Below are 26,819 nucleotides of genomic sequence, written 5' to 3'. Positions count from 1 at the left end.
TGTTCTGAATGTTTGAAATAAAAAAAAAAGCTATCAAATTCTGAAAAAAGCTATGTGAAAACACACCAGTCTAGTTGGAGTAACAAACATAGATTATAAACTGAACAGCCAGCATTTATCATGTACTTTCAGTCTGGTTAAATGTTCCTTTAAAGCTTGGCTCCAAAACTTACATACAGTGTCCTTAGCATTTATCATGTTCTTTCAGTCTGCTTAAATGTTAACAAACATAGATTATAAACTGAACCGCCAGCATTTATCATTTCTTTCAGTCTATTTAAATGTTCCTTTAAAGCTTGGCTCCAAAACTTACATACAGTGTCCTTAAGTCAAACTTGGCACAGTAGCCCAGATACCGCTAGTCCACGGCCGCTGGGTCTGCCAGCCGGCTCCAGCACCAGACGCGAAGTTCCCCCGCCGTCCTCTGGCTTTGTCGTCAGCAACATACCACGGTGCGGAGTGGTCCGTGTGGATGTCGCGTTGTCCTCCATATTCAACTCCCGACAGAAATCTGTGGCTGTAATGAAGGTGAACTCTCTCCCCCCGTTTGTCCCTCTCAAGGTGGCCGGGTTGATAGAAGAGCCTGAAATGCCTTTAGCATGTAGCTCGTGTTGTGTTGTGCCCCTTCAAGCTCCCGATGCCGCTGGATCGCGAATGCACCGCAGTCAGGCTGCATCGGATCACGTACCGTAATTCCCTGCATCTCAAGCTCTGCCCCGATGCTCCTCTACATTTCTGATGTCTACTACCCCCCACCCACCAGAGGACATGTCTCACAATTTGCCGATGACCTCTGTTACTGGACACACTCAAAATCAATCCCATTGGCTGCCCAAAAACTGCAGACATGCATCACTGAAATAGAAACCTGGTCCCACAAGTGGAGAATCTAACTCAACCCCACCAAAACTCAACTCATCATATTCACCAAAAACAACCAATTCAAACCAACAATCCACCTCACCCTCCACAACACTCCCTTCACCCTGGCAAAGTTTTAGGAGTCATATTTCAAAGAAACATGTCATGGACCACCAACATCAATAACCTGGAAAAACAAGGAAACCAAAGACTCAACCATCTCCAAGCACTCAGTGGATATAAACACAGAGTATCACTAGAAATCCTTCTCAAGATCTACCAAACATACATCAGATCCATTTTTGAATATCCAGCACCAGCATGGACCACAGCATTACAACACCAATTCAACAGACTACAAATTATCCAAAAGTGCGTTTAACGTAGACTCACGAAACTTGGTAAACATTTGTAACATGTCAAGATGTACAAAAACCTTAATTGGAGCCATACCCTAAACCCAACGGGAAGTCCGCCATTTTGAATTAAATGTTCGAAATTAGTGCGATTTTGGCCATTTCCACATGTCGTACTTTAACGAACTCCTCCTAGAGATTTCATCCGATCAACTTCAAACTCGGTCTGTGCCATCTTAAGATGTTAAAGATGAAAAGTTGTTAAAAGAAAAACTTTTCGCACATAGGGCGTGCCGCGGTCGGCCATTTTGTGCGTTTCGCCGCCGAAACAGGAAGTGGGTGTAACTCGAGTGTACGTTGTCCGATTACCTCGAAACTTTTCAGGATTCATAAGAGTCCAACCCTGAGGACAAATAAAGGCCGATATTTACTCATACTCAGTCATAGCGCCTTCTAGTGGCAACAGGAAGTAGGCCTAAAAGTCAAGGTGCTATACTTTAACGAACTCCTCCTAGAGATTTCATCCGATGGACTTCAAACTTGGTCTGTACCATCCCAACACCTTAACGATGAAAAGTTATTAAAAGAAAAACTTTTCGTCAGACGGTGTGGGTGTGGCGTGGCGGCCATTTTGAGTGTTTAGCGATGAACAAAGAAGTTGTTGTAACTTGAGTGTACGTTGTCATATCTGCCCAAAATTTCTCACGATTGACAAGGGTCCAGGCCTGAGGACACCTACAGGCCAAAATTGACTTTTGGTCATAGCGCCCCCCGCTGGCAACATGAAATGTGCCTTATAGGACAAACATCATCCGATTTGCGTGAAACTCAGAATGTGTGGTCTACGTGTGATACTGAGCCGCCCCCTATAATATGGCCTCGCCCACTTACTCAGGCCACGCCCCCTTTCATAACATTTGAACCGGTTAAGGTATACCCTTGTGTGAGGTATCATTGAACTCAGCAGAGAGTTCCTTCTTCATTGGTGATGGTTTGGCCCGCCCCCTATGTTCAAGCCACGCCCCCTTTTATTACTAATGGCCCAATTGATGTAAACACTTGTGTGAGGTATCATTGAACTCAGCAGAGACTTCCTTCTTCATTGGTGATGGTTTGGCCCGCCCCCTATGTTCAAGCCACGCCCCCTTTCATACATGCTGACCCATTTAAGGTAGTCTCGTGTGAGGTATCATTCATCTCAGCAGAGGCTTCATTTTTAATTGGTGATGGTTGGACCCAGCCCCTATGCTTTAGCCACGCCCCCTTTCACAGCTAATGAACCGTGTGACGTAGAGTCTTGTGTGAGGTATCGTTGAACTCGGCGGGGAGTTCCCTTTTCATTGGTGACGGTTTGTGGCGTCTGAGTGCCGCGCAAATGCACGGTCGCAAGGAGCGCCGTCCGCCGGTAACCCCGACGCGCACAGAGGCGCGAGGGCCAGTCCATCGCTGCTCGTAGCTTTAATTACAGTTTGAATTTCCTCACATCACTTTATACAACATTTACCTAAATGTTTTATAAAGCTAACAACGGTGTCCGATTTCAATATTTGTGAATTTCAGAGGAATTCTAAGAGGAGGCTAGGTAACTCGCGGACAAGCGGTGTTTATTTCCCCAATCATTTGTTTAAATAACTCAACGCATTGGAATTACACATATTAAAAGATTAACTGGAACTGTGGTAAGAGATTGCTGGCATAACAAGCTCGCTGACCGTGCTCTCACTCACATACACCGGGCATTTAGCTAGCAGGAAGAAGGGAGTTGCAGGCCCTGGAGCTCTGTCAGAGCAGCGGCGTTTGGTTGTCCATTAGCCCACAAAACGGTGACTTTGCGCGGGTATGGAGTGCTTGGGCTGCCAGCATGGAGCTCCAAGTACCTCATAGCAGGCCGGGGTCTGTGAAGGAAGGCAGGCCAGGCGGCGAGGCAACAACACAGGCAGCACCGGCCGCTGAACTCCAACACACAGTCGGATAAAATTTGCAATTAGCCATCCATTTTCGTAAAGCGGCCCATATTTGAGCTTTACATAGTTGATTTCTCACATAAAAAAGTTTCAGAAGTGAATTTTGTAATGGAATAGCAGAGATCTGCGCGACCTAGATTCAGAAGGCTACCTGATCTCAGGTCAGTTGTGTAGCTTATGTAAATGTTGGGGCGTGACCGTTCTCTTAATACACCCAGGGAGATACAAAGGTACAGGTCTTGGGATACTTACGTAAGCAACTAACTTTGTTGAGATTTATCCGTTTTCAGCGGCAGTTTCAAAATATGAGATTTTCATAGTAAAGGGGTGTCAATGGGATTTTGAGCTTCTGTGTATGTCCTATTTACCCACCGAACTGTCGTTATTCAACTATGACGAGGTAAAAATCGGTTTTGCATTCTATCACCCCTTTAACTACTGACATGTATGGTAATGTAGTAAAGATTGATCTAAATGTGTGTGTTGCAGGTTGGACTACAGCGGGCCTTCCAGAGAGTTTTTCTTCCTTGTTTCCAGGGAGCTATTCAACCCTTATTATGGTTTATTTGAGTATTCTGCCAATGACACCTACACCGTCCAGATCAGCCCCATGTCCGCCTTTGTAGACAATCACCAGGAATGGTGAGGTTTACTGTACACACACAGTAACACATACAAGAGACAATAGAGCTCAGATATGATCTTTAGTATCCTGATTAACTTTGTGTGTGTGTGTGTTTTTCAGGTTCCGTTTCAGTGGTCGCATTCTAGGTTTGGCACTGATCCATCAGTACCTGCTGGATGCCTTCTTCACCAGACCCTTCTATAAAGGCCTACTGCGCATGTATGTGTGTATATACAAAGCATAGATGCACAAACACAATTTTTGTATAAGTATCCTTGCAATCATTTGCTTCTCTTCTTAGCCAGTGTGTGTTTAATGTGACCTGGAATGCAACAGGTCTCACACACACACACACACACACACACACACACACACACACACACACACACACACACACACACACACACTTACTCTCATTTCCCACTATATAGTCTCTGTGACCTGAGTGACCTGGAGTACCTGGACGAGGAGTTTCACCAGTCCCTTCAGTGGATGAAGGACAACGACATAGAAGACATGCTGGACCTCACTTTCACCGTCAATGAAGAAGTCTTCGGACAGGTTAGGCTCTGAGTGTGTTTCCATTTATACACATATATGTGGCAAGACAGAGGACTGAAAAAAAGTCTTTCCATTTTGCTTTGTCTTAAAGTGATGGTTCGGAGTAATTTCACCCTAGGGTCCTTTGCACCATGACCTCGAGCCAAACACGCCCCCAGAAGCTTTTTTCACCTGGGTCGAACATTGGACGAGTTAGCGTAGTGTAGCGTTATCAGCTGAATAGCTTAGCGCAGGGGCTAATGGATCCGAAGTGTCTCTTAACATTACCCCACTAATAATGCCCGAAATGATACCAAACGTCTATAGTAGTACAAATAGGTTATGCACTCATAAAACGATGGATTGTAAAGTTTGTAAGTACACCAGAAGTGTATGTAAATAACACTTGCCTGCTGGCTTCTCGTCTCTGCTGCTGCTGCTGCTGCTGTTACTACCGGGCAGTAAGAGTGCTTAGGGCCGTCTACAAATTACTACACCGAAAAGAGATGCAACAAAAATATTTATTAATTTAATGATTAAATAAGGTAATGTCTCCAAACTTACCTCAATTATAACTTGTCTCCTGCTAGTTATACTACAGCACTTACTTTAAAAAATAAGTTAAATTAATAAATATTTTTGTTGCATCTCTTTTCGGTGTTGTAATTTGTAGACAGCCCTAAGCACTCGTCTTACAGCAGCAACAACAACAGCAGAGAGCAGAAGCCAGCAGGCAAGTGTTATTTACATAAACTTCTGGTCTACTTACAAACTTTCCAATCCATCGTTTTATGAGTACATAACCTATTTGTACTACTGTAGACGTTTGGTATCATTTCGGGCATTATTAGTGGAGTAATGTTAAGAGACACTTCGGATCCATTAGCCCCTGTGCTAAGCTATTCAGCTGATAACGCTACGCTACGCTAACTCGTCCAATGTTCGACCCAGGTGAAAAAAGCTTCTGGGGGGGTGTTTGGCTCGAGGTCATGGTGCAAAGGACCCTAGGGTGAAATTACTCCGAACCATCACTTTAAAGACAAAAAAGATCCTTTTATTCATTTTTTGTGTGTGTGTTACCATAGATAACAGAAAGGGAGTTGAAGCCTGGCGGAGCCAACATCCCTGTGTCAGAGAAGAACAAAAAGGAATACATTGAGCAGATGGTGAAGTGGAGGATAGAGAGAGGAGTTGTGCAGCAGACTGACAGCCTGGTCAGAGGTTTCTACGAAGTATGGCTTAGTGTGACATAATTTAACATCTAACATCTCACACAAAACAAAAACATAAATATGTTAAAGCATCATTTAATTAAATTTAACATATTTATGTATTTTCCAAACTATATGTTTGATATATATGTGTGTGTCTGTGTGTGTGTTGTAGGTGGTGGATGCCAGGCTAGTATCAGTGTTTGATGCAAGGGAGCTGGAGCTAGTGATCGCCGGCACAGCTGAGATTGACTTATCAGACTGGAGGAACAACACAGAGTACAGAGGAGGTATGAACGAAAAGATGTATGAATGGGCTGTTTATCAGACTAAATTAATGAAAATAGATATCAAAAATAAACGATAATAAGTTAACGCGAATTCACAAAACAATGAATTTTTTTGACACACGATTAACACGCGTGTTCTTTGATTTGGGCCTCGGGCTGCTCCGTAGTATGGGAAATCAGGAACCAATGCAGCAGTAACCAGGGGTTAAAGTGGACCCAAATGATCTGGAACGGTGTTCCGGCAATTTCCATTAATAAGTAAATTAACCGTGGAGGACTCCGGAGGCGGTTGCATGGTACCAACAGGCTCAAAAAGCTGCATCCTGTGCCGTAAAAGGAGCAAAGCAGCGGGTGTCTCTGTAGAAGGACTTTTGGTGAGCACCAAGGTGCTTCTGGAAAACCATCAGCTACCTCAGGAGGAGGAAAAGGGGAACCACCCAAAGTAGTTAAATAGTTACATGGCATAATGTGTTATGTTTAGGTTACCATGACAGCCATATTGTAATCCGGTGGTTCTGGGCAGCAGTGGAGAGGTTCAACAACGAACAGAGACTACGGCTCCTGCAGGTAGGGTGTGTGTGTGTGTGTGTGTGTGTGTGTGTGTGTGTGTGTGTGTGTGTGTGTGTGTGTGTGTGTGTGTGTGTGTGTGTGTGTGTGTGTGTGTGTGTGTTTTTAAAGTGCAACAGGAATTTTTGCCACCTCTTTTTTTAGTCTTCTTATACTCTTTTTTTTCATCTCTGTTCCTCTCTCCCTCTGGCTCCCTCCTTCACCTCTGCCTATTCAGTTTGTGACCGGTACATCCAGTATTCCTTATGAGGGCTTTGCTTCTCTGCGAGGCAGCAATGGACCCCGCAGGTTTTGTATGGAGAAGTGGGGGAAGGTCACAGCACTGCCCAGGTAAACACGGAAAGCACACAATGCTCATTAGTGTTTGATTTTTGTCACAATTTCATGGCGTCATCATTTTTGCTGGGATTTTGGAGTAGGTTAATATGCAAATTATCAAAAATTCAAATAATTTAATTAGGCTAAAGTATCCAAAAATGTACTAGAGTAAATGTACCGAACAAGTATTCAAAAAGAAGTAAAAGTAGTCACCAAAATAACTAGAACTGCAAGCAGTTATGACGGGGCCCAAGCCTCCGATGCCAGTCGCCTCCGATGCCAGTCGTCCCCGACGCCCCGGGGAGCCGCACCAGTCGCCACCGATGACCCGGGAAGCTACGCCAATGCGGGACCCGAAGCATTACGTAGGGGGGGGGGCAAACGTTGGTGAATATCGAGAGGTTTGATGCACAAGGTCTGCGGTACTCTGCTGTTGCAAATGTAGTGGTTAACAGTTCATCTCCACGCATATACAGACTACTTTTAACAATTCTCTACTATAAACAAACTTCTCAACCCCCCTGACCACAGGGGACAGCAGAGAGAAATGAGAGAGTGACTTAGAGGGTGGAGGTACTGGCAGGTGTTGTGGTTGAAAGAGCAGGGGAGGTGGTCAGGTTGTTGTAAATGGTGTCATATGCGCCGATTGATATTTTCCTCCGAGGGTGCTCGCAGGCGCACGTCGTTTAAAAAAAAAAAAAGTAGTCAAAAGTTGTTTGCATTTCAAAACCTTAGGAAATGGACAGCGACCGACACGAACACACGCGCCTATAAACTCACAAATACAGATAGGATTGGAGATGAGAAGTTTAACTGACACGTAAGCGCGATCACCTTCGGGGGAAATTAAGAATCAATGCCACCAACATACCCAATCACACTATGACAGACTCTCCACTTAGCACCAACTGCAATGTTTATTTGCACAGTATCAGCGCATATGAATGGTGTTGATTTTGGATTGAAAACGTGGGAGAAAAGAGTTACATTTGTCCACTGTGAAGGTTGTAGAAACTTTGTCAGGTGGGTTAAGAAGTTTGTTTATTGTATATAACACCAGAGGCCTGTACTACGAAGCAAGATCAACTTGTCCTGGATCTCTTTCAGTAATCCGGCTTCACCTAACCTAACAACCGCGGTACAGCATAACCTGTACTACGACGCTGGTTATCAACTAGTTCAGTCAACTCAGGGTTTCCCAATCCAGCGGCACGCGCGTTCACATAAAAGAGGCGGTGTTTGCGCACCACAACCAATCGCAAACATCTACCAGAGTAGATGTTATACACATCTTATGTTATATAAGAAGAGCAAATTATAATTCTCCATAAATATGAAGAGCACAGACACGGTTTTACAGAGAAAACGCAATACAGTCGCTGCTTCCTAAAACAGGAAGGAAAGCTGAAAAAATAAATAAATGAATAGCCGACGCTGTAGATATTTAAATCACAACGCTTATTAATATCACTTGCCCATCAGTCAGGACCAAGATCTGACCATAATTACACTTGTGCTTTCCATAAACTGTCGTTGCTTTAGCCTATTATTTCAGTTGCAACCCTGGCAGTGGGAAGCGATCGTGAGAGCAAATAAAAAATATATAAAAACATAATTCAAACCGATGTGCACACTGGCGACACATGGCTCAAGAAGCCGATATGTAATTCCCTCCCATTAAAATATATAGGCTATATTTCATAAAAATACCCATGTTAACGGGGTTGTTGGTCTCTCAATGTTTAACTTTTATGAGTGCACCCCTCTCTCTCTCTCTCTCTCTCTCTCTCTCTCTCTCTCTCTCAAATATTGAGAAGTGTGACCTGCAAGGTCTTTGATACATTCCCATTGCAAATATTCCATTAACATTGATTGACAGGGCAAAACACTTTTATGTTGATTATAGCGCCCACTAATGGCCGATCTTTGCCAAATTTGGTACAGCGCACTCAGACCGGCTCATGCCGAACGAGCACCACATATTTTGTGTTGATTGCTTTTACTATGGCAGAGATATTGCAATTGCAAATTTCCCATTGAAATGCAATGAGAAAATTGGCGGGAAAACAAATAAACGTTGCTTATAGCGCCCCCTAAAGGTCGATCTTAGCCAAATTTGGTAGAGAGTATCGTAGTGGAATGTTGAACAAGGATATCAAGTCATTTGGTGATAACTTTAAATTTAACCGAGATATGATATGATACGTGTGTGGTAGCTAGCTAGGACAATTTGTTTGGTTGTCAATTTCGCATACTTTAACATAGCAAAATGATTTCCATAACTTTTTGTCAGGTCGATCTGGAGAGGCTAACTACCAGGTTTCGTGCAGATCGGTCGCACAGCCTAGGACGAGTTCGAAAAAGTTGGTTTTGCACGTTGCGCGACACTGCGAAAAAACGTTTGCGCGGAAATGGGCGTGGCCTACATCAGGCAATTCAGCATCATTCAAGGAACACGTGGATGTAAGAATTTCTAATGTGTGATGTGTATTGTGGGAGTTAATGACAAAAAAACATTACAGCGCCACCTAGTGGTCCACATGTGTAATCTTTGGTAGGTGTGGTCCATGGTCCATTATCAATCTACCCTGTAAATTAGAAGTTGTTCACATTAGTGTAAGTGGTGAATCTAGAGTTGGGTCACATCGGGTCCCATAGGCCACGCCCACTTTGACCCCACGGTACTCCATTCTACGGTTGGCCTCAGGATTGGCCCTTGATGGTACCGATCAAATTTTGGATGAGCCGTTCATGAGATATAAACTTTTTGTACTTGTAGTCCCCCCTAGTGACCAATTTTCATACAACGCATGGTGTCCCTCCAGAGGCTCATGACAAAGAATAATCTAAAGTTTGGGGTTGATGGCATTTATTTTGGATGAGATATGGCAAAGTTGGTGTTTTCATCGTTAGCTACACAAATTTGTTTGTGCGTTATATGTGCAATTTTTATCGGATAAAAATTCTTTCCATAACTTTTAGTCAGGTCAGTCTGGAGATGCTAGGTTCCAAGTTTCGTGCAGCTCGGTGGCACGGTCTAGGAGGAGTTCGAAAAAGTTGTTTTTTGATAAATCACGATTTTTCACGCATAAAAGTCTAGGCGGAAATGGGCGTGGCCTATATCAAGTGATTCAGTTGGATCCAGGGAACGCGTAGATGTATTGTTTTTGAATGTCAGGTGTATGGTGTGGGAGTTATAGGGCCAAACGCGTTTTTGTCTGCTATAGCGCCACCTAGTGGTGGAAATGGGTCAATATTTGCGCCTGAGGTCCTTGCAGGGTTTTGGACCAGTCCTGAAAATGGCAACTCCCCACCATGTACGGTTTAGGCTGCAGTCGGAGTTTTAGGCGGAGAGGAATAATGGAGATAATGGAAAAAAATAATAACTAGAACTGCAAGCAGTTATGACGGGGCCCAAGCCTCCGATGCCATTCGCCTCCGATGCCATTCGCCTCCGATGCAAGTCGTCCGTGATGCCCCGCGAAGCTGCGCCAATGCGGGACCCGAAGCATTACGTAGGGGAGGGCAAACGTTGTTGAATATCGAGAGGTTTGATGCACGAGGTCTGCGGTACTCTGCCGTTGTTCATCTCCATGCATATACAGACTACTTTTAACAATTCTCTACTATAAACAAACTTCTTAACCCCCTGACCACAGGGGACAGCAGAGAGAAATGAGAGAGTGACTTAGAGGGTGGAGGTACCGGCTGGTGTGGTGGTTGAAAGAGCAGGGGAGGTGGTCAGGTTGTTGTAAATGGTGTCATAGGCGCCGATTGATGTTTTCCTGCGTGGGTGCTCACAGGCGCACGTCGTTCCAAAAAAAAAAGTAGTCAAAAGATGTTTGCATTTCAAAACCTTAGGAAATGGACAGCGGCCGACACGAACACACGCGCCTATTAACTTGATAATAAAGCCGTAAAGTAGGCTTTCAACTCAGGACAGCGCCACTTCTCACAAATACAGATAGGATTGGAGATGAGAAGTTTAACTGACACGTAACCGCGATCACCTTCGTGGGAAATTAAGAATCAATGCCACCAACATATCCAATCACACTATGACAGACTCTCCACTTAGCACCAACTGCAATGTTTAAAAATTACACGGTATCAGGGTATATGAATGGTGTTGATTTTGGATTGAAAAAGTGGGAGAAAAGAGTTACATTTGTCCACTGTGAAGGTTGTAGAAACTTTGTCAGGTGGGTTAAGAAGTTTGTTTATTGTAGAACACCAAAGGAGCACGCAAAAGCGAAAACCAAAACGTAATGGTAGGAAGTATACATCAGTAAATATTGAGAAGTGTGAGCTGCAAGGTCTTTGATACATTCCCATTGCAAATATTCCATTAACATTGATTAACAGGGCGATTAACATTGATTGCTCCTCCTCAGAAGGAGTTAAAAGGCCCAAACAGTTATAGGTTTACTATAGCGCCCCCTAATGGCCGATCTTCGCCAAATTTGGTAGAGATCCTCACAGCAGCATGATGAACGAGCATCACAGGTTTTGTGTTGATTGCTTTTACTGTGGCAGAGATATTGCAATTGCAAATTTCCCATTTAAATGCATTGAGTTAGTGGGCGAAACACATAAACGTTGCTTATAGCGCCCCCTAAAGGCCGATCTTCGCCAAATTTGATACAGAGCATCGTAGTCGAAAGGTGAACAAGGATGTCAAGTTATTTGCTGATAACCTTAAATTTAACCGAGATATGATATGATACGTGCGTGGTAGCTAGGTGGGACAATTTGTTTGGTTGTCAAATTGGCATACTTTAACGTAGCAAAATTCTTTCCATAACTTTTTGTCAGGTCCATCTTTAGATGCGAACTACCAGGTTTCGTGCAGATCGGTCGCACGGCCTAGGACGAGTTCGAAAAAGTTGGTTTTGCACATTGCGTGATACTGCGAAAAAACCTTTGCGCAGAAATGGGCGTGGCCTATATCAGGTAATTCAGTTTGATTCAAGGAACACGTGCATGTAAGAATTTCTAATGTGTTATGTGTATTCGAAAAAGTATGTTTTTGATAAATCACGATTTTTCATGTATAAAAGTCTAGGCGGAAATGGGCGTGGCCTATATCACGTGATTCAGCTGCATCCAGGGAACGCGTAGATGTATGGCTTTTGAATGTCGGGTGTACGGTGTGGGAGTTATGGGGCCAAACGCGTTTTTTCTGGTATAGCGCCACCTAGTGGTGGAAATGGGTGAATGTTTGCGCCTGAGGTCCTTGCAGGGTTGTGGACCAGTCCTGAAAATGGCAACTCCCCACTATTTACGGTTTAGGCTGCAGTCGGAGTTTTACGCGGAGAAGAAGAAGAAGAATAATAAAAAAAATAAAAATCCTTAGAAAAACAATAGGGTTCCACGCTCCGCTGGAGTGTGAACCGCGTTGCCTTGCAACACGCGGTTCCCTTGCCCCCTCGGGCTTGGACCCCTAATAATCCTTAGAAAAACAATAGGGTTCCACGCTCCGCTGGAGACGTGAACCGCGTTGCCTTGCAAAACGCGGGTTCCCTTGCCCCCTCGGGCTTGGACCCCTAACTAGAACTGCAAGCAGTTATGACGGGGCCCAAGCCTCCGATGCCATTCGCCTCCGATGCCATTCGCCTCCGATGCCATTCGCCCCGATGCCATTCGCCTCCGATGCCAGTCGTCTGCAATGCCCCGGGGAGCCGCGCCAGTCGCCCCCGATGACCCACGAAGCTGCGCCAATGTGGGACCCGAAGCATTACGTAGGGGCGGCAAACGGTGAATATCGAGAGGTTTGATGCACGAGGTCTGCACGAGTGGTTAACAGTTCATCGCCACGCATATACAGACTGCTTTTAACAATTCTCTACTATAAACAAACTTCTTAACCCCCCTGACCACAGGGGACAGCAGAGAGAAATGAGAGAGTGACTTCGAGGGTGGAGGTACCGGCAGGTGTGGTGGTTGAAAGAGCAGGGGAGGTGGTCAGGTTGTTGTAAATGGTGTCATAGGCGCCGATTGATGTTTTCCTCCGAGGGTGCTCACAGGCGCACGTCGTTTAAAAAAAATGAAGTAGTCAAAATTTGTTTGCATTTCAAAACCTTAGGAAATGGACAGCGACCGACACGAACACACGCGCCTATTAACTCGATAATAAAGCCGTAAAGTAGGCTTTCAACTCAGGACAGAGCCACTTCTCACAAATACAGATAGGATTGGAGATGAGAAGTTTAACTGACACTTAACCGCGATCACCTTCGTGGGAAATTAAGAATCAATGCCACCGACATGCCCAATCACACTATGACAGACTCTCCACTTAGCACCAACTGCAATGTTTATTTGCACGGTATCAGCGCTTATGAATGGTGTTGATTTTGGATAGAAAAAGTGGGAGAAAAGAGTTACACTTGTCCACTGTGAAGGTTGTAGAAACTTTGTCAGGTGGGTTAAGAAGTTTGTTTATTGTAGAACACCAGGGGAGCATGCAAATGCGAAAACCAAAACATAACAGTAGGAGGTAAACATCAGTAAATATTGAGAAGTGTGAGCTGCAAGGTCTTTGATACATTACCATTGCAAATATTCCATTAACATTGATTAACAGTGCAAAATACTTTTATGTTGATTATTGCGCCCCCTAATGGCCGATCTTCGCCAAATTTGGTAGGGAGCCATAGAACGCCATGCCGAACGAGCACCATAAATTTCGTGTGGATTGCTTTTACTGTGTCAGAGATATTGCAATTGCAAATTTCCCATTGAAATGCATTGAGAAAATTGGCGGGAAAACAAATAAGCGTTGCTTATAGCGCCCCCTAAAGGCCGATCTTCGCCAAATTTGGTACAGAGTATCGACGTCAGATGTTGAACAAGGACCTCAAGTTATTTGCCGATAACATTTAATTTGGCCGAGATATGATATGATATGTGTTTAGTAGCTAGCCAGGACAATTGGTTTTGTCGTCAAATGTGCATACTTTAACGTAGCAAAATTTCTTCAACAACTTTTTCTCAGGTCCATCTGGAGATGCTATCTACCAGGTTTCGTGCAGATCGGTCGCACGGCCTAGGACGAGTTCGAAAAAGTTGGTTTTGCACATTGCGCGATATTGCAAAAAAACTTTTGCGCGAAAATGGGGTTGGCCTATATCAGGTAATTCAGCTTGATTCACGGAACACGTGGATGTAACAATTTCTAATGTGCGATGTGTAATGTGGGAGTTAAAGACAAAAAAACATTACAGCGCCACCTAGTGGTCCACATGTGTAATTTTTGGTAGGTGTGGTCGATGGCCGATTATCCATCTACCCTGTAAATTTAAAGTTGTTCACATTAGTGTAAGTGGTATATCTAGACTTGGGTCACATTGGGTCCCATAGGCCACGCCCACTTCGACGGCTCAGTACCCCACTTTAGGGTTTGCCTCAGGATTGGCCCTTGATGGTACCCTTTAAATTTTGTATAAATCGGATGAGCCGTTCATGAGATATAAACTTTTTGTAGTTGTAGCGCCCCCTAGTGACCAATTTTCGTAAAACGTATGGGGTACCTCCAGAGGGTCATGCCAAAGAAGAATCTAAAGTTTGGGGTTGATAGCATTTATTTTGGCTGAGATATGGCAAAGTTGGTGTTTTCATAGTTATATATTGTATAGTTACAAATATTTTTGTGCGTTATATGCGCAATTTTTATCGTACAAAAATTCCTTTTATAAGTTTTGGTCAGGTCAGTCTGGCGATACAATGATCCAAGTTTCGTGCAGATCGGTCGCACGGTCTATGAGGAGTTTGAAAAAGTTGGTTTTTGATAAATTACGATTTTTCAGGCATAAAAGTCTAGGCGGAAATGGGCGTGGCCTATATCACGCAATTCAGCTGGATCCAGGGAACGCGTAGATGTATTGTTTTTGAATGTCGGGTGTACGGTGTTGGAGTTATATGGAGTTATAGCATAAAACTTGTTTTTTTCTCCTATAGCGCCACCTAGTGGTGGAAGTGGGTCAATTTTTGCGCCTGAGGTCTTTGCAGAGATATGGACCATTCCTGAAAATTTCAACCCCCCACCATGTACGGTTTAGGCTGCAGTCGGAGTTTTACGCGGAGAATAATAATAATAATAATCCTTAGAAAAAACAATAGGGTTCCACACACGTTGCCTTGCAACACGCGGGTTCCCTTGCCCCCACGGGCTTGGACCCCTAACTAGAACTGCAAGCAGTTATGACGGGGCCCAAGCCTCCGATGCCATTCGCCTCCGATGCCATTCGCCTCCGATGCCATTCGCCTCTGATTCCAGCCGTACGTGACGCCCCGGGGAGCCGCGCAAGTCGCCCCCGATGACCCGCGAAGCTGTGCCAATGCGGGACCCGAAGCATTACATAGGGGGGGGGAAACGGTGAATATCGAGAGGTTTGATGCACGAGGTCTGGGGTACTCTGCCCGTTGCAAATGTAGTGGTTAACAGTGCCTCTCCATGCATATACAGAGTAGCTTTAACAATTCTCTACAATAAACAAACTTCTTAACCCTCTTGACCACAGGGGACAGCAGAGAGAAATGAGAGAGTGACTTAGAGGGTGGAGGTACCGGCAGGTGTGGTTGTTGAAAGAGCAGGGGAGGTGGTCAGGTTGTTGTAAATGGTGTCATAGGCGCCAATTGATGTTTTCCTCCGAGGGTGCTAACAGGCGCACAACGTTTAAAAAAATCAAAGTAGTCAAAAGTTGTTTGCATTTCAGAACCTTAGGAAATCGACAGCGGCCGACATGAGCACACGCGGCTATTAACTCGATAATGAAGCCCTAAAGTAGGCTTTCAACTCAGGACAGAGCCACTTCTCACAAATACAGATAGGATTGGAGATGAGAAGTTTAACTGACCCGTGACCGTGATCAACTTCGTGGGAAATTAAGAATCAATGCTACCGACGTAACCAATCATAATTTGACAGACTCTCCACTTAGCACCAACTGCAATGTTTTATTGCACGGTATCAGGCTGTATGAATGGTGTTTATTTTGGATTGAAAAAGTGGGAGAAAAGAGTAATATTTGTCCACTGTGAATGTTGTAGAAACTTTGTCAGGTTTGTTAAGAAGTTTGTTTTAATGTATATAAAACCAGGGGAGCACGCGAAAGCGAAAACCAAAACATAACGGTAGGAGGTAAACATCAGTAAATATTGAGAAGTGTGACCTGCAAGGTCTTTGATACATTCCCATTGCAAATATTCCATTAACGTTGATTAACAGGGCAAAACACTTTTATGTTGATTATAGCGCCCCCTAATGGCCGATCTTCGCCAAATTTCGTGTTGATTGCTTTTTACGGTGGCAGAGGTATTGCAATTGCAAATTTCCCATTGAAATGCATTGAGAAAATTGGCAGGAAAACAAATAAACGTTGCTTATAGCGCCCCCTAAAAGCCGATCTTCGCCACATTTGGTACAGAGCATCGTAGTGGAATGTTGAACAAGGATATCAAGTCATTTGGTGATAACTTTAACTTTAACAGAGATATGATATGATACGTGTGTGGTAGCTAGCTGGGACAATTTGTTTGGTTGTCAAATTGGCATACTTTAACATAGCAAAATGATTTCCATAACTTTTTGTCAGGTCCATCTGGAGAGGCTAACTACCAGGTTTCGTGTAGATCGGTCGCACAGCCTAGGACGAGTTCGAAAAAGTTGGTTTTGCACGTTGCGCGACACTGCGAAAAAACATTTGCGCGGAAATGGGCGTGGCCTACATCAGGCAATTCAGCATCATTCAAGGAACACGTGGATGTAAGAATTTCTAATGTGTGATGTGTATTGTGGGAGTTAATGACAAAAAACCATTACAGCGCCACCTAGTGGTCCACATGTGTAATTTTTGGTAGGTGTGGTCGATGGCCGATTGTCCATCTACCCTGTAAATTTAAAGTTGTTCACATTAGTATAAGTGGTGAATCTAGAGTTGGGTCACATTGGGTCCCATAGGCCACGCCCACTTTGACCCCACGGTACTCCATTCTAGGGTTGGCCTCAGGATTGGCCCTTGATGGTACCCATCAAATTATGTATCAATCGGATGAGCCGTTCATGAGATATAAACTTTTTGTACTTGTAGCACCCCCTAGTGACCAATTTTCGTAGAACGCATGGGGTACCTCCAAAGGGGCATGGCAAAGAATAATCCAAAGTTTGGGGTTGATAGCATTTATTTTGGCTGAGATATGGCAAAGTTTGTGTTTTCATAGTTAGCTACACAAATTAGTTTGTGTGTTATATGTGCAATTTTTATCGTACAAAAAATCCTTTTATAACTTTTTGTCAAGTCAGTCTGGAGATGCTAGGTTCCACGTTTCGTGCAGATCGGTCGTACGGTCTAGGAGGAGTTCGAAAAAGTAGGTTTTTGATAAATCACGATTTTTCACGCATAAAAGTCTAGGCGGAAATGGGCGTGGCCTATATCAAGTGATTCAGTTGGATCCAGTGAACGCGTAGATGTATGGTTTTTGAATGTCGGGTGTACGGTGTGGGAGTTATAGGGCCAAACGCGTTTTTGTCTGCTATAGCGCCACCTAGTGGTGGAAATGGGTCAATTGTTGCGCCTGAGGTCCTTGCGAGGTTTTGGACCAGTCCTGAAAATGGCACCTCCCCACCATGTACGGTTTAGGCTGCAGTGTGTTATATGTGCAATTTTTATCGTACAAAAAATCCTTTTGTAACTTTTTGTCAGGTCAGTCTGGAGATGCTAGGTTCCAAGTTTCGTGCAGATCGGTCGCACTGTCTAGGAGGAGTTCGAAAAAGTAGGTTTTTGATAAATCACGATTTCTCACGCATAAAAGTCTAGGCGGAAATGGGCGTGGCCTATATCACGTGATTCATTTGGATCCAGTGAACGCGTAGATGTATGGTTTTTGAATGTCGGGTGTACGGTGTGGGAGTTATAGGGCCAAACGTGTTTTTGTCTGCTATAGCGCCACCTAGTGGTGGAAATGGGTCAATTGTTGCGCCTGAGGTCCTTGCGAGGTTTTGGACCAGTCCTGAAAATGGCACCTCCCCACCATGTACGGTTTAGGCTGCAGTCGGAGTTTTAGGCGGAGAAGAATAATAAAAAAAATCCTTAGAAAAACAATAGGGTTCCACGCTCCGCTGGAGTGTGAACCGCGTTGCCTTGCAACACGCGGTTCCCTTGCCCCCTCGGGCTTGGACCCCTAATTAAAGCTGCAAGCAGTGATGACGGGCCCTCACTTCTTGCCCCGGGGGGTACTGGCAAATGCAACATCACATGTAGACCACACATTCTATGTAAATCGCAAAACTTTTGCCAAGATAGAACCGTTCATGTTTCCACACCCACCTACAGGAAGTTGTTCCTCCATAACTTGCGCATTGTGTTAGCTATCAAAATTCTTTTGATAACTTTTAGTCACGAGGGTCAACCGAGTCTATATCCAAGTTTTCGTGCAGATTGGACTCACGGCCCAGGAGGAGTTAGACAAAGTATGTTTCCCATATATCGCGATGTGAATAATTAATAAAAAAAATTCTAACAGCGCCATCTAATGGCCGATGCACTATAAATTTGGCATGGATGCTCAAACCCCTATACGGAACAACTTTGTCATATTTGGTGTCAATCGGGAATAAATCTTGTTAAGATACGCAACTTCCTGTTTCGACAGCCCCCTACAGGAAGTTGGTCCTCTGTAACTTGCGCATTGTGTTAGCTATCAAAATTCTTTTGATATATTTTTGTCATGAGGGTCCACCGAGTCTACATGCACATTTTTGTGCAGATGGGACTCATGCTCTAGGAGGAGTTAAAAAAAGTAGGTTTCGCTCAAAGCAAATTAGCTAATTAATTGAAAAAAATTAAAACAGCGCCATCTAAAGGCCAATTGACAACATATTTGGCAAACCGCCTCATTGGCACATGAGGAACAACTTTCTTAAGTTTTGTGTCCATTGGAATAGCCGTTGGCAAGATATAACTATTCCTGTTTCCAATCCCACCTACAGGAAGTTGGTCCTCCATAACTTGCGCATTGTTTTAGCTATCAATTTTCTTTTGATAACTTTTTGTCACGAGGGTCCTCCGAGTGTATAGGCAAGTTTTTGTGCCGATCGGACTCACGTCCCAGGAGTAGTTAGACAAAGTAGGCTTCCCAAATGTCAATATTTTGATGATTAAATAAAAAAAATTAAAAAAGCGCCATCTAATGGCCGATTGCAGCCAACTTTGGCACAGTTGCTAAACAGGCCAGGAGAAACATCCTTGTCAAGTTTCGGGGCAATCGGAATAATTGTTGTCAAGATAACGCAACTTCCTGTTTAGACAGTAAGTTGCTATAACTTCCGCATTTTTTCAACTATCAAAATTCTGGATAACTTTTCATTATGAGGGTCAACAGATACTTCCTGCAAAGATACTTCCTGCAAAGATTCAAGAAGATTGAAGTCACGGCCTAGGACGAGTTCGAAAGAATGTAAAACACCTGAAAAATGCATAATTAAAAATGGCCGCCTTCTGGTTGGGCGGAGCTAATGAATGTAAATGGGAAATATGTCTGCAATGATTAGAGCAATATGGGTATTAAATCTGGTGAAGATGGGAGCAACTATGTCCAAGTTAAGGCCTTCTACGCATTAGGGGGGCGCTATGGAGCCCGCTTACAGGTATGGGCCAAATCGCTGTACAGTCTCGCAAAGCTCCCAGGGTTTATGTGGGCGCCAATTTTTGTGAGTTTTCGTGTATATTGAGGCCGTCAAAAATGTTCCCAAGGGCTAAAACCAATTAGGGGGCGCTATAGAGCAACCATACCACTCTCAAGCCTAAATGTGTATTCAGATGAAAGAGTTTAATATTCTGCACATAGCTGCAAAATTTTAAGACATTTCGTGTATCCTAAAGTCCTCAAACAAGTAAGATGAAAATGAATGAAAATGAAGATTATTGCACGAAAACCAAGATTTCGGAAATTTTAGAATTTTGTAATTTTTTCTAAAAATAGTTCCATGGATTGGAGTTGGTATATTAACTTATTACTTTTTTCGGAATTAAGGCGCACGTTAGGGGGCGCTATGGAGCCCCCTGGCAACACCTGAGCCCAATCACTACAGAACTTTGCAATTTTCACCAGTTGTGACATGTGTGCAAATCTTTGTGAGTTTTCGTGCATGCTAACCCCCTCAAAAATGCGACGAAGGACTCGGAAAAATAATAATCTGACGAAAAACAATAGGTTCCTTCGCGCTTTCAGTGCAAGGCACCGTTGGGGCCTTGCACTTTTGTGCTCGTGCCCTAATAATCTGACGAAAAACAATAGGTTCCTTTGCACTTTCGTACTCGGGCCCTAATTAAAGCTGCAAGCAGCGAGGACGGGCCCTCGCTTCTTGCCCCGGGGGGTACTGGCAAATGCAACATCACATGTGGACCACACATTCTAAGTTTTGTGTCAATTGGAATAGCTGTTGGCAAGATACAACCGTTCCTGTTTCCACACCCACCTACAGGAAGTTGGTCCTCCGTAACTTGTGCATTGTGTTAGCTATCAATATTCTTTTGATAACTTTTTTTCATGAGGGTCCTCCGTGTCTAGTTGCAGGTTTTCGCGCCGATCGGACTCACGTCCCAGGAGTAGTTGGACAAAGTAGGCTTCCCATATGTCAATATTTTGCTGATTAATAAAAGAAAATTAAAACAGCGCCATCTAATGGCCGATTGCCGCCAACTTTGGCACAGATGCTAAACCGGACATGAGGAACAACCTTACCAAGTTTCGGGGCAATCCGAATAATTGTTACCACGATAAAGCAACTTTATACTTTGCAATTTTCACCAGTTGTGACATATTATCAAATTTTTGTGAGTTTTCGTGCATGCTAAGCCCCTCAAAAACGCGACGGAGGACTCGGAAAAATAATAATAATTAAAGCTGCGAGCAGCGATGGACGGGCCCTCGCTTCTTGCCCCGGGGGTACTGGCAAATGCAACATCACATGTGGACCACACATTCTAAGTTTTGTGTCAATTGGAATAGCTGTTGGCAAGATACAACCGTTCCTGTTTCCACACCCACCTACAGGAAGTTGGTCCTCCGTAACTTGTGCATTGTGTTAGCTATCAATATTCTTTTGATAACTTTTTTTCATGAGGGTCCTCCGTGTCTAGTTGCAGGTTTTCGCACCGATCGGACTCCGCCCCCCAGGAGTAGTTGGACAAAGTAGGCTTCCCATATGTCAATATTTTGCTGATTAATAAAAGAAAATTAAAACAGCGCCATCTAATGGCCGATTGCCGCCAACTTTGGCACAGATGCTAAACCGGACATGAGGAACAACCTTACCAAGTTTCGGGGCAATCCGAATAATTGTTACCACGATAAAGCAACTTTATACTTTGCAATTTTCACCAGTTGTGACATATTATCAAATTTTTGTGAGTTTTCGTGCATGCTAAGCCCCTCAAAAACGCGACGGAGGACTCGGAAAAATAATAATAATTAAAGCTGCGAGCAGCGATGGACGGGCCCTCGCGCCTCTGTGTGCGTCGGGGTTAACGGCGGACGCCGCTCCTTGCGACCGTGCATTCGCGCGGCACTCAGATGCAGCAAATCGTCACCAATGAAAAGGGAACTCCCCGCCGAGTTCAACGATACCTCACACAAGACTCTACGTCATATGGTTCATTAGCTGTGAAAAGTGGCGTGGCTAATGCATAGGGGGCGGGTCAAACCATCACCAATGAAGAAGGAAGTCTCTGCTGAGTTCAATGATACCTCACACAAGGGTATACCTTAAACAGTTCAAATGTTATGAAGAGGGGCATGGCCTGAGTAAGTGGGCGTGGTCATATTATAGAGCACGCTCAGTATCAACGCGTAGACCACACATTCTAAGTTTCATGCAAATCGGATGATGTTTGTCATATAAGGCGCATTTCCTGTGGCCAGGGGGCTCTATGACCAAAAGTCAATTTTGGCCTGTAGGTGTCCTCAGGCATGGACCCTTGTCAATCTTGAGAATTTCGGGCGAATCGACCACGCATACACTCAAGTTATAACAACTTCTTTGTTCATCTCTAAACACTCAAAATGGCGCACGCCACGCCCACACCGTCTGCCGAAAAGTTTTTCTTTTAATAACTTTTCATCGTTAAGGTGTTGGGATGGTGAACCAAGTTTGAAGTCCATCGGATGAAATCTGTAGGAGGAGTTCGTTAAAATTATAGCACCTTGACTTTTAGGCCTACTTCCTGTTGCCACTAGGGGCGCTATGACTTTAAGTAAATATCGGCCTTTATTTGTCCTCAGGGTTGGACTCTTATGAATCCTGAAAAGTTTCGAAATTATCGGACAGCGTTACCTTTCGAGTTACACCCACTTCCTGTTGTTAGCGAAAGCATACCATCGCCGCCCCGCACGCGCCCTATGAAGTAAGTTTTCTTTTAACAACTTTTCATCTTTAACATCTTAAGATGGCACAGACCGAGTTTGAAGTTGATCGGATGAGGAGTTCGTTAAAGTACGACATGTGGAAATGGCCAAAATCGCACTAATTTCGAACTTTGAAATCAAAATGGCGGACTTCCTGTTGGGTTTAGGGTATGGCTCTAATGACGTTTTTTGTACATCTTGACATGATACATATGTGTACCATGTTTCGTGAGCCTACGTTAAATGCACTGCAGGGGCTCAATTTTCTTAACTTTCTAGGGGGCACTAGCGAGCCATTTTTGTGCGCCTATTCCCGAAACCCTTAAAATACGTAAATTTTCACCAGACTTTATGCGACCGCCAAATTTGGTGAGTTTTTGAATATACTAAGCCCCTCAAAAAGCCAATTCATTTGACGGGAAAATAATAGAAGAAAGAAAGAAAGAAAGAAAGAAAAAATTAAAGCTGCGAGCAGCGATGGACGGGCCCTCGCGCCTCTGCGCGCGTCGGGGTTACCGGCGGACGCCGCTCCTTGCGACCGTGCATTCGCGCGGCACTCGGACGCCGCAAATTAAAAGGGAACTCCCCGCCGAGTTCAATGATACCTCACACAAGTGTTGTCCATCGCTGCTCGCAGCTTTAATTAGGGCCCGAGCGCCGACAGCGGCGAAGGCCCTATTGAAACTGAAGGAATTATTAGTTTCTTCTATTATTTTCCCGTCAAATGAATTGGCTTTTTGAGGGGCTTAATATATTCAAAAACTCACCAAATTTGGCGGTCGCATCAAGTCTGGTGAAAATTTACGTATTTTAAGGGTTTCGGGAACAGGCGCACAAAATCGCTAGCGTCTAAGCTTAAGAAAATTGAGCCCCTGCAGTCCGTTTAACGTAGACTCACGAAACTTGGTACACATATGTGTCATGTCAAGATGTAAAAACTTCATTAGAGCCATACCCTAAACACCGCCCCCACAAAACGTCCGCCATTTTGATTTCAAAGTTCGAAATTAGTGCATTTTGCCATTCCACGTAATATGCTAACGAACTCCTCCCAGAGATTTCATCCGATCAACTTCAAACTCGGTCTTTGCCATCTTAAGATGTTAAAGATGAAAAGTTGTTAAAAATTTTAGTAATAGGGCGTGGCGGCTGGCGGGCTATTTTGTTCGCCGCAAACAGGAAGTGGGTGTAACTCGTTAATGCGTTATCCGACACTACCAAATTTTCAGGATTCACTAAGAGTCAAAACCGTGGCCAAGATAAAGCGCCTAGTATTACGCAGTTATTATAATAAGCGCCCCCTAGTGGCAACAGGAAGGGAGCTTAAAACCTAAGGTGCAATACTTTAACAAACTCCTCCTAGAGATTTCATCCGATGGACTTCAAACTTGGTCTGTACCATCCCAACACCTTAACGATGAAAAGTTATTAAAAGAAAAACTTTCGTCAGACGGTGTGGCGTGGCGTGGCGGCCATTTTGAGTGTTTAGCTGACGAACGAAGTTGTTGTAACCTGAGTGCACGTTGTCGTATTCGTCCAAATTTCTCACGATGGACAAGGGTCCAGGCCTGAGGACACCTACAGGCCAAAATTGACTTTCGGTCATAGCGCCCCCCGCTGGCAAGAGGAAATGCGCCTTATATGACAAACATCATCCGATTTGCATGAAACTCAGAATATGTGGTCTACATGTGATACTGATCCGCCCCCTATAATATGACCACGCCCACTTACTCAGGCCCCGCCCCCTTTCATAACATTTGAACCGTTTAAGGTAGTCTTGGAGGTGTCATTGAACTCAGCGAGTCCCCCGCTCAGAGACTTCATTCTTCATTGGTGATGGTTTGGCCCGCCCCCTAAGCTTTAGCCACGCCCCTTTTTATAACTAATGACCCCTTTGATGCAGGCCCTCGTGTGAGGTATCATTGAACTCAGCACAGACTTCCTTTTTAATTGGTGATGGTTTGACCCGCCACCTAAGCTTAAGCCATTCCCCCTTTCATAACATTTGATCCATTTAAGGTTGACCCTTGTGTGAGATATCATTGAACTCAGAACAGACTTCCTTATTCATTGGTGATGGTTTGGCCCACCCCCTATGTTTAAGCCACCCCCTCTTTCATAAAACCTTACCCATCTAAGGTAGAGTCTTGTGTGAGGTATAATTGAACTCGGCAGGGAGTTCCCTTTTCATTGGTGACGATTTGCGGCATCTGAGTGCCGCGCGAATGCACGGTCGCAAGGAGCGGAGTCCGCCGGTAACCCCGACGCGCGCAGAGGCGCAAGGCCCGTCCATCGCTGCTCACAGCTTTAATTGGAATTGTTTTTTTCCACTTTTTGTTTTTTAATGAATAAACAGTACTGATTTGGTACTAAACATTTATAAGCGATATAGTGAGCTTCAGAGATGCTTGTAGGTGATTCTTGTTACAGTAGTTCGACAGAGGTTAGGTTAGCCGTATTGCAAATATCAAATTCCATTGAAACATTCAATGGAATTTGATATTTGCAATAAGGAACATGTTGGAACATGTTGGAACATGTCACACTACCCCTTCTGTATAGAAACAGTATTAAGTAACCAGTGTATTTCATCCCTTGTGGTCTCTCTTCAGAGCTCATACCTGTTTCAACCGGCTGGACCTGCCACCATACCCGTCCTTCTCAATGCTCTATGAGAAGATGCTGACCGCAGTAGAGGAGACCAGCACCTTTGGGTTGGAATGAACCTTGTCCCAAACACCTACCCAAAGCCTACCCAAATCTCAAGGATTGCTTCTGGTAGTGAAGAGGTAGCCATGATGGACAAAGGTTCAAAAGCTGGATTTAATGTATGGCTTGAGTAAATTTATAATATAGCAGAGGCTGATAAGACCTTTGAACCATTAAGCTGCACTCTCACCTTTTGAAATGTACAGAGGTAAACACTTATTTTTGGTTGCATGTGCACATATTTCGCACTTACTTAGTAACACACACCTGAATGATGTGATGAATGAAGACCCACACTGCCTTTGAGACCAGAATCCTAACTGCCAGGATTTGACGAGTCAGAGCCCAGGTTTTTTTTCTCTTTGATACCAGGAGTTTAAAGTTTAAGAAGATGCAACCACTGCCAAAAGCTGAGTGGACTCAGCCTCTTTTATTCTAGTGTCGATGGACCTCAAAAGGTTATACACCTGTCCAGAACTGTGAGCTTCAGTGTCTTCTTGTAGTTATTTCTTAAAGTCTTTAAACGCCCATCTGATATAACTTTTGGTAAAGTTTGTGGAATTTTCCTGTGAACTTCTACAGCTAATTTTGAAGTCCAGACAGATGTATTGTTACAGATTTCATCTGCAAGAAAAAGTGATTTTCTAATGATGTTATTTTAATCTAAATATGTGATGTAGATTGTGTGGGAAGTGTTTTTGAACCCGATCTGGATCAATTGGAAAAACATATTTGGCCACCACTTACAAATTACATATGTATGTCTATTTATTTTGATTTTATTTGATTGATTTGCTTTGATTTGATTGCGTCTTATTTATTTATTCGAAAGTAGTCTAAACTCAGATTGAAAGTAAATTCTATATCCAGTCATGCAAAGTAAATTAAATCTCCACTGAAACTGAAACACCGCTACTGGTGTCAAAAACACACTTAGGTCATCTGATTTTAAGATGCCATTTTAAGTCCACTTTATTATGTGTCTTCCCCAACCCCCATACCCAACAGATGGTTGACAGCACCGCCCTTTTCTTTACCTGAGTGTCCAAAGCTGTGTCACATATGCATGTGACACAGCTCGGCTGCGGTTACTGTAAAACACGCATAAGGCTTTTGAAACCATTCTTAGTCTGGCCCCTTGTCTGAGACTTGTTTGCCATGGGAGACCCTACCAGGAGCTCCAGTCAACACAGCTCTCAGGTTCATAGGGACACACAAACATCTCCACCACAATAAGGTGATGATTCCAGAATCATCACCTTATTGTGAGGAACAAGCAAATTCTGTTGAATTCAAAATTTCATCAAATAATTATAATAATTATTATAATTATAAATAATTACATAATTTCCCTCCCTTAATGAACTGCTCTCTGTCTGTTTTACTATAATGTACCAAAGTTTTGAACCTTAACCAGCTGCTCACTATCCATATCTAACCCCAACCCAACAAACCTACTCTTGAATATAAATGTTTGTCAAGCACTTCTTCTAAAAATAAAATGTCCTCACTCTATGCAAGCTTTTTCTTCTTCTTTCCATGTTCCGTAAACTGTAATTGAACAAACATAGCAGGATACAGTTGACCTGTGACCTACGAACTGCATGGCTGCTCGAGACTAGAGCTCTCCGCCCCATCTCCATATTTTTATTAAGAACCAGGGGCCTCATTTATAAAACTGTGTGTAGATTCTATTCTGAAAGATTTCGTGTGCAAAAACAATATTCTGGCAGCCCCTCGCCGGGCGCCGCGACCGGCTCTGGGTCGGTTTAGCAGGAAAACAAAAACTGGGTTACGTTCGGACGCCTTACCGTTATTAGCGGTTAGTCAAGGCATTTACTAATGTTAAATAGACGCCTTAGTTGAAATAGAAACTATAGAAAGAGATAAGAGTTTCTTGAAGGAAATGACTGTAAAGCTGTGTTAGTGATAAACAAACTGCAAGAAACCGTTTGGAGCTCAATAATTCT

The 26,819-nt window shown here is 43.8% G+C and overlaps 1 protein-coding gene across 1 annotated transcript in view; it reads left to right on the top strand.

The window, feature by feature from the left end:
- Positions 1-26,364, top strand: part of hecw2b (HECT, C2 and WW domain containing E3 ubiquitin protein ligase 2b) — a 210,992-nt gene extending 184,628 nt beyond the window's left edge. The window contains exons 23-30 of the mRNA XM_039792539.1: positions 3,671-3,823; positions 3,927-4,025; positions 4,238-4,367; positions 5,432-5,578; positions 5,733-5,847; positions 6,329-6,414; positions 6,632-6,744; positions 24,753-26,364. Coding sequence (XP_039648473.1) covers positions 3,671-3,823; positions 3,927-4,025; positions 4,238-4,367; positions 5,432-5,578; positions 5,733-5,847; positions 6,329-6,414; positions 6,632-6,744; positions 24,753-24,864 — 955 coding nt within the window. The 3' untranslated portion in view covers positions 24,865-26,364. The remainder of the gene's footprint in view (positions 1-3,670; positions 3,824-3,926; positions 4,026-4,237; positions 4,368-5,431; positions 5,579-5,732; positions 5,848-6,328; positions 6,415-6,631; positions 6,745-24,752) is intronic.
- The last annotated feature ends 455 nt before the right edge of the window (positions 26,365-26,819 follow it).

This window comes from Perca fluviatilis, chromosome 24 (genome assembly GCF_010015445.1).
Source record: "Perca fluviatilis chromosome 24, GENO_Pfluv_1.0, whole genome shotgun sequence".
NCBI lineage: Eukaryota > Metazoa > Chordata > Actinopteri > Perciformes > Percidae > Perca > Perca fluviatilis.
The sequence above is the reverse complement of the archived record's forward strand: the minus strand, read 5'-3'. Positions and strand labels throughout refer to the sequence as shown.